Here is a 17,465-nt window from a genome sequence, read left to right as displayed (position 1 = left end):
ACCGGGAAGTTATTTTAAGACGATTTAATTTTTAGAAATAAACACATAAATATTTGATGCTTTATTTTCATGTTAAAGCATAACTATTCTACAATTTATTGGTAATTTAAACGACAATAATTCATTTTTCGAAAAACCCTTCAGCTATTATGCAATATAAAGAGTAGTTTGTTATGAGACGGGTCCGTTTTCGGGACTCAATCAAAGTTCAAATGATTCGTCAGAAATTAATTGAGAAAAACAACAAATAAATGCGCAGAGACAGAAAAAAACGGAAGTTCAGATTGTAAATATTCGCGAGAAACTAGTTTCATAATATACTTTTTTTTCAATTCGTCATATTTTTATCATCAATTAACTGGTATTAATTTTTATTATGAATGTATATTATATAAGTTTATGATTATGATACGTGTAATTTTACCGACTGTTGCTTAGTTTTTAACGTGCTAAAGTTAGGCCTACCTCCGTCTGTTAGAATTAAGGTTGCTGTCGGTACAAAGGATGGAATGGACCGGGAGGCGTTTTCTGTGGTGAGGCATGGACAATCGAACCAAGGGGGCCTAGCTGTAGAATGATCAGTGTAAACTTTAGTATACCTTTATGTTTGGTACAACAAAATAACACATTTGTCCACCCTTTTGCACGTACCGATACTTTAAAATATTCGTCTATCAACAAATTTCCTGTTATATGGTCATCACTACCCTCCATAATCAAAGATCAAGCAGTTACTCTTCCTTTGAAAAAATTCCTGTCGAAATTGAAAAAATATCTGCTTGATCAACGCTAAATTTATTTTAATTGTATAGGAGTATTTTAAATTGTGTAACACAGTAATACAAATTAATTAAATTTTTTATATATTCTGTATATTTTATATTCATTTTTAACTTGTATTAAGTTGTATGTTACAGGGATTGCGGACACAAATGTGTTATGGTGCTCTGTTGCTGTCGCAATCCCTGGACCGCTTGTTGTCGAATAAAGAAATGAAAAAATGAAAGTAATAGGCCTACATTTAATATCATGACACTATTTTATTAGTATGTTTTTACTTTTTATTATGTAGGCCAAGCCTAGTCTGTCACGAAAAAAAAAAGAATTTGAAATTGTAAAATTTTATTGAGGCCGCCTAGGGCCTAGGCCTACTAATGCAAGTAACAGTAATTTGTATTACTTTTTCATAGATAGTCATACTTGTTAGACCCATGTATGTAATAAAACTGGGTCTCCTAAAATAAAATACACAAATAAATAAATTGTATTGAAAAAAACACAAGTACTGTAAGTAGTGTAGACCTACTCACTGTTTGGTACTCTTTTATATCCTCTCTAGGCTTTGTATCTATATAATTTATACACTTGACCATAGTAAGTAAGCAGCACAAAAGTATAAGACCAATAAGGATTGATTACTAATCAACCATCATTTTAGTTTTTGGCAAAATATAACTTGTTTCCAAGAAAATCTTATTGTAAGAATGCGTCATGTTAATTATTGTGGTTGACTCACACACAGTTTTGACACAACTTGATTCTGGTCAAATGTAATCATTTATTTTGTATTTAGCGAAATCAGAAGTGAACAACTTTATTAACTACAAAATAGCTTATTCAAGATTTTATTCATCTTCATTTTTCATGTTTTAGGGAACATACATCTTATTGTAAGGTGGTACATTTTTGACAGCTCAGGTAACTACTTTGAATGAATTATTATGTTATTATCACGTTTATATTAACATAGCACATATTTCTATAATCACATGCAATGTAATATTCAGTAGCACTTTACATTAATGCATCTAGTATCTGCCTCAGACGTATTGGCCCATGCCTTTCCTCTGGTCAAGGTGGCCACTGGAAAAAAGAAGCCCTTGATCAATGTTGGGACCAATCAAGGTGCTTTAAACAGTCCTGGCTTTGTTTGTATCAAACCCGTTAGTGGCGGTAAATATCGGTTTCGATTGAATAAAAAAAAAAATGCAGAGAAGAGTTAAATTAATTTAATTTAACTCTTCCCTGATCAATGCAGGGAATCAATGTCATAACAAATGTATTTATTTTGTAACAGTTAAATCTATGATTATTGTTTTGTCCCATGTGATTAATGCCTGATTTCTGATAAAATACGACAACATAACACCATGGAGAAATAAGTATTTCTCCATGATAACACTAACGGACATTTTTACATGTTATTAGTAATTTTACTTGATAAATAAACACATGATAATAATATACTAATATAATCTTGATTAATCATTATTTGTTTTAGGCAGAATTGTTAGCTTAGTAAACTGTTATGCTAGCAAGTTCATATCTTTGTTTACCTTTATAGAGTAGAGTTACACAATGCTCATGACCTTTTGTATTTGTTCCTTTAGAATGCAGCCTGTTAGATCCGCCCCACCCGCTCCTCATGGAGGTGAGTCAAATCTTTTATTACAAATTCACTTATTATTACTTACAGCTCTTTCTGAATAGGACTTTGTTGACATGTTTGTTTCACAGAAAAGTAGTGGTGTTACCTAAATACTATATTGAAGACTGTTTTAGTGAAAAACTGCATTTAAAACTTATAATGTAAATGATTGTCATTGGCAAAAAGAAATTTAGACTATGGTTACAAGAGCTTCATTTAGGGATCATGCCTAAATTATTCTACATTCAGTTACTACAATAATGTATGCATTTTTTGTATATCATTTTTTATATGGTCATTTTAATACAGTGTGTATTGGTTACCCAAACAAGGCTTGCTACTGTAAATAATAAACAAGATTAAAGAGCAAACAGAATGTAGTTAGTACAGCCGAGAATTACTTGTGATTTTTTTCGCAAGTATTCTCAAATGTACTTAGTATGAAGTACAAATTACGTCTCAGAGTAGGGCAAAACATCTGACCAATTACTCAACTGCCTGACGCAAAGCTACTCCACAGTTGTAGTTACTGCAGTAGAATATATTTGACATGAATTGAATTGAAATTTATATTTATACTGGGTAACCTCTTCAGTCAAAGACTGGTCTCCCAGAGGGCCCAGTTGGTGATCAGTGGCTGTGATGTACTAATACACCGGGGTAACCCCCTACTCGTCTCGAAAGATGTACTAGGTTCTTTAAAGTGCACACGAGCTAGATGTGTACACTGGACCTACGGTTTATAGTCCTTATCCGAGAAGACTCGTTCTACCACCAGAACCATGGAGTGAGTGAGCCTCGAACCCCTGCCGATGTTATGGCTACGTAATCACGGTTCCACTGTCTTAACCGCTCGGCCACTCACTCACTCACTCTAAGACATGGTCCCTTTAAATTACCTATCATTTTTCAACCAACCAAATTTAATTTGTACCTAGTTGTAAAAATTACAATAAATACTATCGTATCGTACAGTAATTTGATTTTCTTATTATTCAAAAAGCTTGTTTTTGCATTGTATGACAGGTTTAAATTCTTTGAGTACAAATGGGCCATCAACAGACGCAGCACCACCACCTCTTCCACAGAATCGACCAGCAGGAACTTATGTTCCACCACCATTGCCTACATCAAGGCCAAAGGCTGCATACACCCCACCCAGTAAAAGTCGCACAAGTTCTGTGTCCAGTTCTAGTACTACCTCTCCAGTCTTGTCAAGGAAAAGTCCCTCAGAAATAGCATCGTCACATATACCAAATCAAGACCACTCTAAAAAAAAACCAGCAAATTTGGAAAGACCTCAGAGACCAATGTCTGGTCCACGTATTCCAACTTCATCATCGACATCGGTGGCAGGTTCAACTGCAGACACAACCAGTTGTGACAAGTTGACTCCGATAGCAAGACCAAGAGTAAGCTCATGCTCAGAGAAAAACCAGTCTGGTGGCGGTACACCAGAAAATGAATCTTTAAAGAAACATTCTGAAACCGAGAGCTCTACCAATAATAAATCATCAGGTGTTCCTCCTCCACTCCCAACAAATAGACCATCAAGAAAATACGAACGTGGGTTAAGTTTTGAAGCGAAAAAAGAAACTGAAAAAAATGAAACAATAAACAAAAATGTCTCTGATAATAATACTATAGAAAAGATGCCAGAAAAACCATCTGCTGTTTGTGAACTTGAAAAAGCTGTTGAACAAAAGAAAAAGCCAGTTCCTCCACAGACTTCTGCTAAACCACCTAAACCAGCTGTTAAGCCTTTACAGCAGCCTAAGCCTACAGCTAGGATAGCCTTTCCTCCCCCACCATCAAGCCCAAAGTCGGATCATAAAATATCTAGCCCAATGGCAATACCGAGGCGTCGAGTCACTAGTTCAAATTCTGAAGAAGTCTCAGAGGTAAAAGATAAACTTAGCGATAAGGAAAATAATGTTGTTCCAAATGCATTGTCTGTTAGCGATGCAATAAAAGGCTTGAACAAATCATTTAAAGTTAAGGGTAATTCTGACTCCAACAATACAAAAAGAACCACATCACCATTTAATACAGGAAGTATCAGTAAGCCACCTGAAAAGACATTGCATTCTCCTGCAAATCCATTTTCATTGTCAAAACCAACGAATAGTAAAACAGAGGCAGTATCAATTGATGCAAGCACATTATCAGCAGCATCTAAAGGTTTGTCAGCAGTGTCTTCAACAATGTCTGCATTTGAAACTAAGCCAAAACCAAAAGCAGCAAACAGACCACCTGCATCCAACAGGCCACCTGCATCAAATTGGAGTAGTCAAGTTCCTGATGCAGCAACAATCAATACAGCTGCAAAAGGACTATCGGCAATGTCATCAATGTCGGCATCTGTTTCGCAATTCCAATCAAATTTTGACAAGCAACAAACCACTGGTAAATCAACTAATGTATCAAAACAGTCATATACGATTCCAGATGCAGCAACCATCTCGACAGCTGCAAAAGGCCTATCCGCAATGGCATCAATATCTGCATCTGTTTCGCAGTTCCAATCAAATACTAACAACAAGCAACAGACCACTGGTAAATCAACTAATTTCTCCAAGCAATCGTACACGATTCCAGACCCAGCGACCGTCTCGAATACTGCCAAAGGATTGTCGCTTCTATCATCAATGTCTTCTTCCGCTTCCTCCAAATCAAGACCAGTTCCTGTGGAAAGAGTGCAATATACTTCTCAGACTACAACAATTAAATCAACCTCATTGAATCCTATGAATCAGAAACCTTTAATACCTCAAAAAGCACCACAATTTGTGTCTAGTCAAAGTAATATGAAAGACATTGCAGATCTGTTTGATCCGATAGCGACAGAAAAACCACAACAGACAAAGACTGCGGCACAACTTGATTCAAATCTTCTTTTAGCACCTGTACGCAAAGCACCATTAGCTCCAAAATCAAAGCCAAGAGCTAGTCCTACTCCTAACAACAGTAAACAAGTAAGCGCTCCTTCTGCTCAGAATAAAGCTGCCAATGTTATCAACTTAATGGATCGGCCACAAGCAACTATTCGACCTACGATTATACGACCATCTGCTAAGCCTTCCAATAAGAAAAAAGCACCTCCAAGGGTAAGTTGAATGGCAAACAATTATTAAACGTTTCTTAAAGCATGGTTCTTACACAACGCAAGGACGAAAGTGCAATGCAAGTAATTTGACCAATCACTCAATTCGGATAATCTATTGCTTTTTTATTGGTTAAATTGCTTACGGTTCGCTTACATCTTTGTGTTGCATCCAAGTGAGAACCAAGATTAGTGCCTGCCTTCCCACTACATGCGCAATGCAAGAATGTAAGAGCAAGTTGACCAATGACAAGTGACAGTTTTTATAATCATTGGTCAAATTTCTTGCGTTGCGCCTACATCCTTACATTGCGCCCTTGTGAGAACCAAGCATCTGTCTATGGATAGATGAATGCCTTTAGTGGTAGCTGAAAGACATGATTCTACCCTTAGTGGAGATGAGATGACATATGTTGCCTCTCCATATTTGTGCACAATTCAGCGCATTAGGCTGTCACAAGTTATTCTAAACAATCTTATTACAGTAAAATAACCTGTGTCTGAAATATAATAAAGCAAAACTATAGCTTTCTTTTGACTCATCATAATACTTTCCTTATCTGTAGCCTTCAAGTGGTCCTAATCTTAAGAATATGAAGAAGAAAGCTCCAATGCAACCATCACAACCAAGAAAGTCAAATGGTAAGACCAAAAGACCGGCACCAATGAGACCAGGTGGACAGACAGCAGGTGAGATTCTACAGGTGTCTACAGTAATTTGTTTGCTGACAACACAAACAACTCATTGTAGTAGCCTTGTAATGGCTAATTAATCAAAGAACATAGCAAATATGGTCATTGTCATTGGCAGTGATACTGAAATACAAAATAAAAACACGCTTTGAACTGGTAGCCAGACCAGAGTGACTGAAAAGGTTGTTTATTTAATGTTTAATAATTGTTAAATTTAATCTATGTTTTATTTAGGTAAAAGTAACTTACCTCCAAGGCCAGGACCAAATCATCCACTATTTAAATATACAGTGAGTTTTAATTTTCTTGTTTGTTTTGTTTATCATTGGCCACAGGAAAAAAATCAATATATAACTTTTGCTTAAAACCATGTTCAACTGTAGGCCGTTGCCAATATACAGTAATCTCCCTAAACACTGCTACTTTTAATACTTACAATATTATATGTTTTCATCTTTTCCATTGATTGTAAACCTCTAATTAAACTTTCCAGTATTTTATTATTCAACTTCTGTTTCCAATAATATTCAATATAAACAATTAATTTTTATTATTATCATTACTGTAAATAACCATTGTATATATTTTATAATTAATATTTATATTGGTCTTGTTTTTTTGTAAAAATCTACTGTAATATTATATCTTATTGTGGTTACCATTATAACAAATGTAGGATTGATTGAATAAAGTTCACATATATAAAAAAAAACATTAGTTACATTTTCGATTATTTTCATAATATTTGTTTATTTACAAAATACTATATCTGCTGTTTGTATTTATATTATATCAAGCCCATAGCCAGGGTTTTCAACCACAATGAGTACTTAGATTAGTATGCATATTTAGTATGCTGCTGGTTTGGTATGGTAGTTTGAAAGGTGTACTTCAAGGAGGCTAAATAATGAATAATTCATGACCTTAAATATGAAAATATAGGGGTCGTTATATATCAGCATGCACAGAGATCAAATACCATATTCAACAGGTTTTGCTATGCCAAACAGTTAAGGGAGGTATAGCCTTTAGAATAAGTGTCTGCAGGCACCCTAAGTTATATTTAGAAAGTATATCGACTATCTTGCAATTCAGAATTCTTTATCATAGAAAAATAATGTCATTCATTATTCATGATTTCTGCCTTAACCTCATAGGAAAAAAAATAATGCACCATGGCTACATGCTTGAATAAAAGTACTAACCAAGATCATATGGTTATTTTATTATATTCTCTGTCTATTTCTAGGTTGAGAAACCCCATGGAATTGCACTATTCTCTTTCCAAGCAACTAATGTTGATGAACTATCTTTTGAGGTAATTAAATTACAGATTTACCAAAATAATTATTAAAATTGTTTTGTTAGATAGGCTATTTTAATGTGTTATTTAGTTTTACCAAAAGATTTGATTCTTTACCTGATAAAGCGATAAACATAAAAGTCAATTGGAATCCCACCATTGGTTTCTGGTTAAAGGTCAATTTACAGAGAAGAGCGGTAACGGTAAGCGGGAAAACGGCATAGCTTGTCCTACATATATTTTTTTGGATTTTGTCGATAGTGAATAAATATTTTATTAAAACTAAAACTTGATTGGTGTCATATTAGGTAAACAGTATATTCCAGGCTAATCCAATATTGGATGTGCTTGAAAATGATTGCCAGAAAGATTTTTCCATGTATTCCATAGTGAGAAGGACACACTATATTGTCTAACCTTGTCTTGTTGACCAAACAGTGTTGTATGGAACACATCCTTCCTTCCAAAAGACATTACCACATAGTTTTCATAAATACTGCATTGTTTTTTTTAATCCATAAAAGTGTTGTCCATTGTATCTCACATTTTAATCTCTTTTATATTTGTAGAAAGATGATATCATCATTTTAATAAAGGAAGTGAATTCTGATTGGTTTTGTGGTGAAAATAAAAACAAAGAAGGAATTTTTCCAAAGAATTTTATAAAAGTTGTCAAGCCTTTATCACCATCTGAAAAAGAAACAGAAAGTCAATTAGAGGTAAAAGACAAAATAATACATTTATACAGACTACCTTATTTGGTCTTTTTTAACTCTGGTAAATGTTGATTGCGTGAGTTTTTTATGATGAGTTTATTTTGTGTTAAAAATAATATCAAATATGCGTCAATGTTACAATATGTAAACCACCCAAAGTTGGGGGTTAGAATGTCTGGGCCATTGAAAATGAGAGGTGATATAAACCTAATGTTTGACTTTTGAATTTGTATTATTATCTATTAATTATTAAAATGTATCATTAAGGTGGGTTTTTGGGCCTGGGCCTGGTGGATCACCCTGCCTATGATGTGTAGTATTTTATTTATGTATTAATGTTTCAGTTTGTTAAGAAATGTATTTATTTAATACAATTTTAGTATTTATTTTAAATACTTTTGTTTGCTTACTCAGGAAATCACTGGCCCATGTGCTGTAGCTCTACATGCATATGAATCAGACGCTTCAGGGGATCTTAGCTTCTATGCTGGAGACAACATCAAGCTATTGGAGAAGATAGATGACCAGTGGTACAAGGGAGAGTGCAATGGAGACACAGGGATGTTCCCAAAGAACTATGTTGAAATTATTGTAAGTTTGCTTGTTTTTATTGTTTTGTGTGTAACATTTAATATTTTGTAAAGAACAAAATTAGTTATACAAGAGTGCAGAAGGAGGCCAAAATTAGTATGGAGATAAACTTTAAGTCATGGCTACCAGATTATAATAAAAAAAATAATAAAAATAAATAAATAAAATATTGGAGGTATAGTAGCAGTTTTGTGTTTTTTTATTGAATGTGTGGAAGTATAAAAAAAATGTAGATAAATTTAAAAGGGTGAAGATTTGGATCCCCTTCCGACCCCACAATTTTATCAGACTTTTTAAAATTTTCTTGATCCGCCTATACAAAGTTGTATAAAAAATATATGCTATGCTTATGTCCAAGTCTTGATATGAAACTTATAATATAATTATAGTATACCCTTTGACCTACAATTGACCTACTGTACTTTGATCTACACTGTGTCTAATTTGAACATTCCATTTTTTGTTGTTACAGGAAGACATTTCTGAAAGCAAAAATTTTAAAAATGATTTCCGTAGTAATATCAGGTAAAAATTATTTGTTTGTTTTCGAACTAAAAACTATTATTATTACATAATTGACCCTTTTAATCACATAAATTTGTGTAATGTTACTAACTATACCATTATATTTAACAGTGGTCCAAGGTGTAAAGCACGATTTGATTATGAAGGGGATGAATCGTCGGACTTGCCTTTAAAAGAGGGTGACGTAATACAACTTATTGCAAGAGTCGGGGACGAATGGTTAAAGGGTGAACTTAAAGGCCAAACTGGTATCTTTCCTCAAGCTTATGTGGAGATCATTGAAGATTTGCCAGTAGAAGCCAATGATGGTATGTATAACACGCCCGCGGGTATCGATTCGTTTTGAATGGGACACATGGATTTCGAATGTATTTTGCTTTATACAAAATGTTATGGAGCCTAAAAAAAGTGGAGAAAACCACTCGCACCTAAACATAATGATGCTATGTATAACCACAGGTCCCGATGCGTTTTTGAATGGGACTCCGGGATTTCTAATGCATTTTTCTTTATACAAAATGTTATGGAGCCTATGTGGGACATGGATCTCCCTCCCACATGGCCCAAGCCCAGTATAGCTTGATTGTAGCTGGAAAGGGATCATTAGACCATATACAGTAAAATCATGATTTCAAATTAAATTTACAAGTAATTTAAATATATTACTGTATTTTTCTGTATTATATAATCACATTATTTAATTATTGTTTGTTTAGGTTCGACTATTGCTCTATGCGATTTTACTGGTGCTGATAGCTCAGAGCTAAACTTTAAGGTTTGTTGTTACAATTGTGTATTTAGTTTTGTTGATACAGGGTTGTTGATTTGCTACAACTTATGTATTATTTGTTTTATTTATTTATTATATATTTTAGGCTAATTGCCAAGGATAACCATAAGCGAATTAATCCACTATCCTTCTTAAAGGTGGCAATCCTGTTCACAAGACAAACAGACACAAGATGCTTTATATAAACAAAGTCTTATTACAAGTCTTTGGGAGTGGAGTTGTAATTTGTCATTAGAAAAAATCCTGACATATGATAGGACTTGAACCCAGGACCCTTGAATTGGTAGCCAAGCATCATAACCACCAAGCCACAACTCCTGCACCCAGAATCCTGCCAAAACTGTGTCAAGAAATGAAGGCAAAAAGATGTCAGAATGTCCCTGTATGCACACAATGAAATAATTTCCTAGGTTCATGCAATTCAAAAGTTTCATATTATAAGCGACAGCACCACACACACACACACTCACTCAGTCAGTGATGTTGTAAGATCGGTACAGCATGTTGAACCAGTTCAATACAATAACTTCATGTTTATTTTTCCCATTTATTATTTATCTTTTATAGACTGGTGATAAAATTAATGTTAAAAGTCGGGTGAATGACGAATGGCTGATTGGAGAGCTGAACGGTATTGAAGGAAGCTTTCCAGCAAATTTTGTGGATAATATTCCTGATAATCTACCATCAGCTGCCAACTCACCATGTACAGTGCCAAGCACTGCATCATTACAGGTAAATTAGAAGCTACAATATTAGTTACAATCAGTTAGATAAACAGGAATCTCCATTCCCCACTATTCTCACCTCTATCAAAAATAAAATCCATTTCACAAGGTGAAGCTGAGGTGTTGGAGACCCTCTCACTAGCTACCTCTGAAATCCGGCATCTGCCCACCCCAGTGTCAAACCCCTCAAAAATAATTTTGTTTAAACCAAAAACAACAGCAGAAACAAATCCGCCACTTGCAGCAGGGTTAAGAGAAACAAAGACAATTACAACAACTCAGAAACACTTAAACTACGATGAAACAGATGAAGACCGGAATTAAAAATGTCAATATGTGGATGGACCTGGATTAAACTTAATCTACTTATGTAACCATTTTACATTGACTCTACTAAAGTAAAGGGAAAACAGAGGAGTTGTTTTCGTAAATTACGAGCGGGGACACGAATACCGAAATTGGAGATAAATACTTGCAGGCCTGTTGTATTATTTTACAAAAATATGAACTAACTCTGATCTCTGATAATGCACTATTTTGTAGGGTATATGTACTGCTTTGTTTGACTTTGAGGCTGCAGATGAGGCTGAATTAACGCTGAATCAAGGGGATAAAATCACCCTTATAGAAACTGTAGGAGATGATTGGTTAAGGGGTAGACTAAAGGGCAAAGAAGGTATCTTCCCAAAGAATTTTGTGGAAATTCAAGAAGGTAAGTGATAGATAGTGTTGTAATGCGTCATTTTGTCTGTAGTGTTAGTTATTTCCAGTGTTGTTGCACATCAAGGATACTCCACTAAGTCCTTAAGCTCTGTTTACACTATCAAATTTTGTGTGACAAAAAAATGTGATGTGCCCAAATATGGACATGATGATGTCATATCACTACCATATTTGGGCACATCACACTTTTTTTCCAACTAGTTTGATTATTATTATTTTGTATTACTTTGTAATGTAACCAAGTTATGTAATGTATACTGTTTTATGAAATATAGAAAATAAAATTAAAAAAAAAAAAAAAAAAACTAGTTTGATAGACAGAGCTTAGACTTGGTTCCGGTGGATCCTTCAGTTGAATTGGACAGTCCACTGGGAGATGATCACCTACTCTTATAAAAGAGTGTACTGCATTTTTAACGTACACATGCACTATGTTGCACACAGAACCTTAACGTCTTATCTAAAAGACGGTCCACTATCTATGTGTATTCCACAACAGTGGGAACACACACAGAGTGAAGATGGGATTCATCCCATGGACCATAGGAAACCTATGGTATTTCACGGTTCAGTGCACAACACAGTGACTACCACTTTACAAGTCTCCTCCTCTTCTGGAATGATTACATTTTGAGTATTAACCCAACAGAATTGTGATTAATAAACAGATAATATATAATTGTTTTCAGGGAGTTCAAAGATGACTGTCAGAGCATTGTTTGATTTCAATGCTGAAATGCCAGATGATCTAGGATTTAAGGTATGTAAATAATAAATATTTATTTTTATATCTACCGCGTTCTACCCCATGTTACCGCTCCCACCCACTTTCAAAGATTAAAGAATAGAAGGATATGCATCGACGTGAGATCAAGGGTTCCTTGACTCTCGCCGACAGACCGCGGACCGCCCACAATGTTACAGTTTAATTAACCGCATGGTAACAACGGAACGGTCGCGTGCCTAATATATTGTTTACTGCACATGTGCAACGACATTTAACCTTGTTGGCTACGCTTCTTTCGCGCGTTCTTTGTTGCACTGTATGTATTCATACATATTTGAACAGTATAATCAGTGGCGTAACGGCTATGTGCGCTCACTGGTTAAACCGAAGCTTTGGGCCCATGAGCAGTGCCCAGAAGAACAGGCATAAAATATGTCGAAATGCTAAAAACGTCCGAGGCTTCGTTCTTTGAAACTTGGAGGGCCACTTAGGTTTCCTAAACAAGTGGCTTCAGGCCTCTGCCTCACGCCACTGAGTATAATGTTTATTGAAAACAGTTATTAAATTACATTGTATGTTATTGTGAAGACCCTAGTGTAGGCCTTCATCGATATACCAGATAAAAACAATACTATATTGTTATTGGCTTAGAATTGTAGATGTTATAATTGTAATTAGTATAGATTTCTGCCGCGATTGATCTACGCTAATGTTTTTATGACATTAAAGTAGCATTTTATGACCTGTAGTAGCCCTATATCTGAGACAATAACTATTTATTTGTTGTCTCAGCCTACATGTAAAATTACAAAATCAGCAAGGATACTAGGCCTTCTAGGCTTACTAGTAAACCATATGATTTGCCGACATTGATACTGCCTAGGTAGGCCTAGGCTAATCTTAAGTGTAGTAGATACAACGTGTAATCATGATCTATATACTCACCGTTGTCTTACTTCTTGTGTGATAATAGGTACTTTGTTTGTTCGTGATTAAGTTTGCCCTGCGTGTACTTTTCAAAACGACCGCTAGGTAACGTATCGCAACTATACATAGCCAGCCAATCCCGGATCAGGGATCGCTGTTTTCTTTCAATTAGGCCCGGTGATTGGATGTGATGTGGATGACATAACCAATAGCCAATCATCAGGCACTAAAATTTAAATATAATTACATCGATAATTAAGGAGATTTATGAAGAAACCACTGCTTAGCCATATATTAAAAACACGATTGTTCTATGTGTGGACACCGGACACGGTAACAACATACATGGTCAAATGCATAATTTAATAATCTATAGATTAACGCAATTTTTAATGACAGAAGATGGCAGGCAAATAATGATAATTCAAATATAAAAATTGCATATTTTATTAATACTACCAACTACTTAAAATTACCAGTCGTAAGAAATTGAACTTTTCGTAGTCCGACTAAAACAGAATTGTTCAGCAATACATTTTTGTTGTCAATTAATCATCGACGCAGACATGTCAATAGAACATTCAGACTGCGCATACGATTTCTACATGGTTATGTTTTGGTCTAAAAAAATGTAGCAGTTGATTCGCAGCGTTCTACAGAGGGCCGCAGTTAGAGACACGGAGTTCAATGTTTGATTGGCAGCAGTGCTTTAGTATAGGCAAGCACGTTGTAAAATCGTTTGATGTCACCGTCGATGCATATCCTTCTATTCTTTAATCCATTATCACAGGTAGGATGAGGTTCTATACGGAGGTCGGCAAATTGGTAAAGGGTCATAAATTAAACCTTAACCCACATGCTGCGTCTATTGGAGAAAATATTGTTTATAATAATTAATAAGAGAAAAAATAATCCAAATTTGAATTTATTTGAAATAAATAAATATTGAAAGTCATTTATGTTGTGTTGAAAAAAAATTTTGTTACGAATTATTTTGTTATTGCTGCCAGGTTAATGACCTCATCACGGATGTAGTGAGTTACACTGATGACTGGTATGAAGGAAGTCTAAATGGAAAGGTTGGCAGATTCCCAGCTAATTTTGTAGAGGTGATTTCATCGTGATAAACAATAATGAAGATCAAAGGGTATACCCTTTGCTTGGTGTTGAAGTTAAGAAAATACATCTTTGTTTTTATTTCATCGAATAGTTTTTTTATTTTAATAGTGCAGATAGCAACTATAATGTTAAAAGTCAAATATTGCCATTTTAGTTCTAAATTTATGCCCAAGGCCCAATAGGCGTGTCCCCTGAAGGTAGTAAAACATATGTTTTCATTCGTTATTAATCTGGGTGTCCCAAAGAAGGTATTTAACTGTATGTAAACTCTGTCATGTACTGCCACTAATAACACACTTTTTGTGTGGTTAGAAGTTCAATTCTTCTCTAGACATAATAATTCTATTTTTACAAATTTCACTATGAGAAGAAAAGATTTTTATAAAACTACATTATATATTATTAAAATATTACACTTTGTAAAATAAAATATTTTAGCTAATGTCTGTTCCCTTCGGTGTTAACAAAAATTGTTGGCTTGTGAAATAAACAACTGAAATATCTCAACATTTGGTTTATTGGAGAACAATCCTTTTTGTTGGTAAAATATATAATTGTTTTTATTATGCTAATCAAGTTGCATGTCATAGAGGATATCTAGTATTATTTTTTCGAAGTAAGAGTATTTTAATAATATACATTATTTTAACAAGTTATTACTTGCTATAAATATTGAGTTAACTAAAATTTAATTTTAAAGGAAATATAACTTCAGATATATTCTTAAAATAGATGTCTGGATATAAAAAATTGTCTGCCATGATATTTGTTTGTTATAACTATTTAAATAAAAAAATAAAATTTTTATTTCTTATTCTTTGAATTTATTTTACATAATATAGGACATTGAAAGACAAAATTTGATTTGTGGTTAAGATAATGATTCATAAATCATTCACAGTTAGGCTATTAAAGTTCTGTCTACACCATCAAACTAGTTTGTGGCCAAATATTGTAGTGCTATGACATCACCGTGCACATCTGTCACATTAAGTTTGATAGTGTAGACAAAGCTTAAGGAAAACAACCTTAAAATTAAAAACGAATCCTATCTAAAGTGAATACAATTTAAGGGAAATACTTGAATATTTATTGAGTTAAACTTTTTAAAGGGAAATATGTCAATTAAGTGTGATTGGTGAATACAGCCACAGGGTCCTGGATTCAAATCCTGCAGGATGCCAGGACAACAATACTAATCTTACAGAATTGTGCCTAATTAAATAAAAACGCCTAACCAGATATTTTACGATGAATAGTGTACACGAAATTATATTCTGTACTTCAGAATTCTACTAGTCTTATTTCACTTGAAACTTATCAGTGTGTAAAGTTTGATTTTAAACAGTACTGATTGTATTAGATTTGCCAATGTAATTTACAAAGAAACTTTATTTTGTTATTGTCAACAATAACAAAATAATATATAGTATACTTTCCTTCCTTTTCCTTTCAGTATTTTATCTTGCGCTATAAATTAACCTTTTTTATATACTGTACACTTCTTTCAACTGTGTTATAATGAATTAATATTGCTACTTAAAAAAAATGTATATCTTTGTTTTGGTATTATGAGTCCTGGATTGAGTCTCGATCAGGTTACTACAGTATTTGTCACTCATACATATTTATTACTGCGTTTGTACATGATCATGTGCAGAATGACTTTTAGACACAATAGCTGCATAGTCATGTGCTGCGTCGTGAAAAAGGTGGCTAATGTTTCAGCATTATTGCTGGATGGTTTAGAATTTTTCTTTTAAACTTTGAAATAATGTTTTAAAATTGTATTTACTTTGTATATAGATCTGTTATTATATTCTCTTATCTAATCTAAAAATTTTGTTATAACTGTATTTTATTTATAAAACAGAGGAATATATTGTACCCTTGAAATTGTGTATTAGTAATATAATATTTATAGACTTTTATTTCGTTAGTTTTATTCTTTTGACAAATAATAATTACAATGGCATTCATAATTTATATTGAAAAAAAACAACCAGAAAAATTATCAAAAAATGGAAATATAATGAATTTAAAAATAAAATTCCACTTCTAAATTTAAAAGTACCTTGTGCATATTTGACTGGTCTGCCATTTGGTTTGGCCAACTCCCAAACCTGGTCAACAATATAACAGTCAATAATAGTCTAGGCCTAGTAGTATGCATTTTAGCACTATACTAGTGTTAACAGGCACCACGAACTTCCTTAAGTCCAGAGTCTGCAAACAAAAGTTTATTGAAGTTTGCTAGCTTAGAATGTTTAGAATATATTTTCAAAAGCCAAATCTCTCCAAGATATGTACTTAATAATAGGTTTTTAAGATGTTAACTGTATTTAATTATATGGGAATTTTATTATGTACACTCTATGCATGGAACATGTACCGAAATAAGTATGACTTATTTTCATTTTAACCGATTCTTTGTAGAGTATATCCACAACGGCATTGTGTAGCCAGTATCATTTAATAGGCAAATTCTGTAATACTGGGCAACATATGTATCATATGTGGTGCCTGTATTATGTTAAGCTTTTATACACTGTATTATAGATTTAGCCTATGATACTGGACTGATTGTGAAGCTGTTTACAAATTTAAACAAGTGTGATGTGCCCATATATGGTGATGATTTGCCCAAATATGGCATCATCATGAGCTTTAGAATATTTTAACTGGAAAAAATTAGATACCTTTATAGTCAATGTGCTATAATCATATAAATGACAATATAAATTTAATTTTTGTAATAAAATAATATAGTCAGTTAAACATCATTAACGATACCCATATACCATTTATATTTTTTGTGGTATGGAATAATCATTTAAACGGTTTTTCATTCACTGAACTAATTTGTTGATGGAAATAAACATATGTATTTTCATTCTGGTGTAAAGTTTGATTTACAGTTATTAATTATACAGAATGATATACAGAATGATATACTGGGTTCAAATCTTGGGCTTGCTCATTCTCACAGGTTTCCTAAAATTTAATTTTTGTAATACTGTATCTATTCAAACGCCGCCAACATTTTAAAATGCCTAATTCCCACTCAGTAATGTTAAATTAATCACCCTGAA

At 33.6% G+C, this 17,465-nt stretch overlaps 1 protein-coding gene across 3 annotated transcripts; it reads left to right on the top strand.

The window, feature by feature from the left end:
- Positions 1 to 278: 278 nt before the first annotated feature.
- On the top strand, positions 279 to 17,402 carry LOC140050183 (uncharacterized). Of its 3 annotated transcripts, XM_072095260.1 has the most exons (16): positions 279 to 361; positions 1,654 to 1,698; positions 2,391 to 2,431; positions 3,455 to 5,535; positions 6,098 to 6,221; positions 6,459 to 6,514; positions 7,474 to 7,542; positions 8,097 to 8,246; positions 8,658 to 8,834; positions 9,307 to 9,359; positions 9,471 to 9,667; positions 10,076 to 10,134; positions 10,717 to 10,884; positions 11,421 to 11,589; positions 12,290 to 12,360; positions 14,265 to 17,402. In XM_072095260.1, the coding sequence occupies exons 3-16, from the start codon at positions 2,392 to 2,394 to the stop codon at positions 14,376 to 14,378; spliced, it is 3,528 nt and encodes a 1,175-aa protein (XP_071951361.1). In that variant the 5' UTR covers positions 279 to 361; positions 1,654 to 1,698; position 2,391; the 3' UTR covers positions 14,379 to 17,402. The 3 variants fall into 3 exon arrangements, with proteins under 3 accessions (XP_071951361.1, XP_071951362.1, XP_071951359.1); XM_072095261.1 differs by lacking the exon at positions 279 to 361 and having other exon boundaries at positions 1,436 to 1,698; XM_072095258.1 differs by lacking the exons at positions 279 to 361; positions 1,654 to 1,698 and having other exon boundaries at positions 2,308 to 2,431.
- The last annotated feature ends 63 nt before the right edge of the window (positions 17,403 to 17,465 follow it).

This window comes from Antedon mediterranea, chromosome 5 (genome assembly GCF_964355755.1).
Source record: "Antedon mediterranea chromosome 5, ecAntMedi1.1, whole genome shotgun sequence".
Taxonomy (NCBI): Eukaryota; Metazoa; Echinodermata; class Crinoidea; order Comatulida; family Antedonidae; genus Antedon; species Antedon mediterranea.
Note: the sequence above shows the minus strand (reverse complement) of the source record. Positions and strands in the feature narration are given on the sequence as shown.

What these genes read in the sequence shown, in the direction of transcription:
- LOC140050183 (XM_072095258.1), top strand. Translation starts at nt 2,359, where the DNA reads ATGCTCATGACCTTTTGTATTTGTTCCTTTAGAATGCAGCCTGTTAGA. An exon ending in CCCACCCGCTCCTCATGGAG is followed by an intron (nt 2,432 to 3,454) that starts GTGAGTCAAATC and finishes ATTGTATGACAG; the next exon opens with GTTTAAATTCTTTGAGTACA. An exon ending in GCCAGTAGAAGCCAATGATG is followed by an intron (nt 9,668 to 10,075) that starts GTATGTATAACA and finishes TTGTTTGTTTAG; the next exon opens with GTTCGACTATTGCTCTATGC.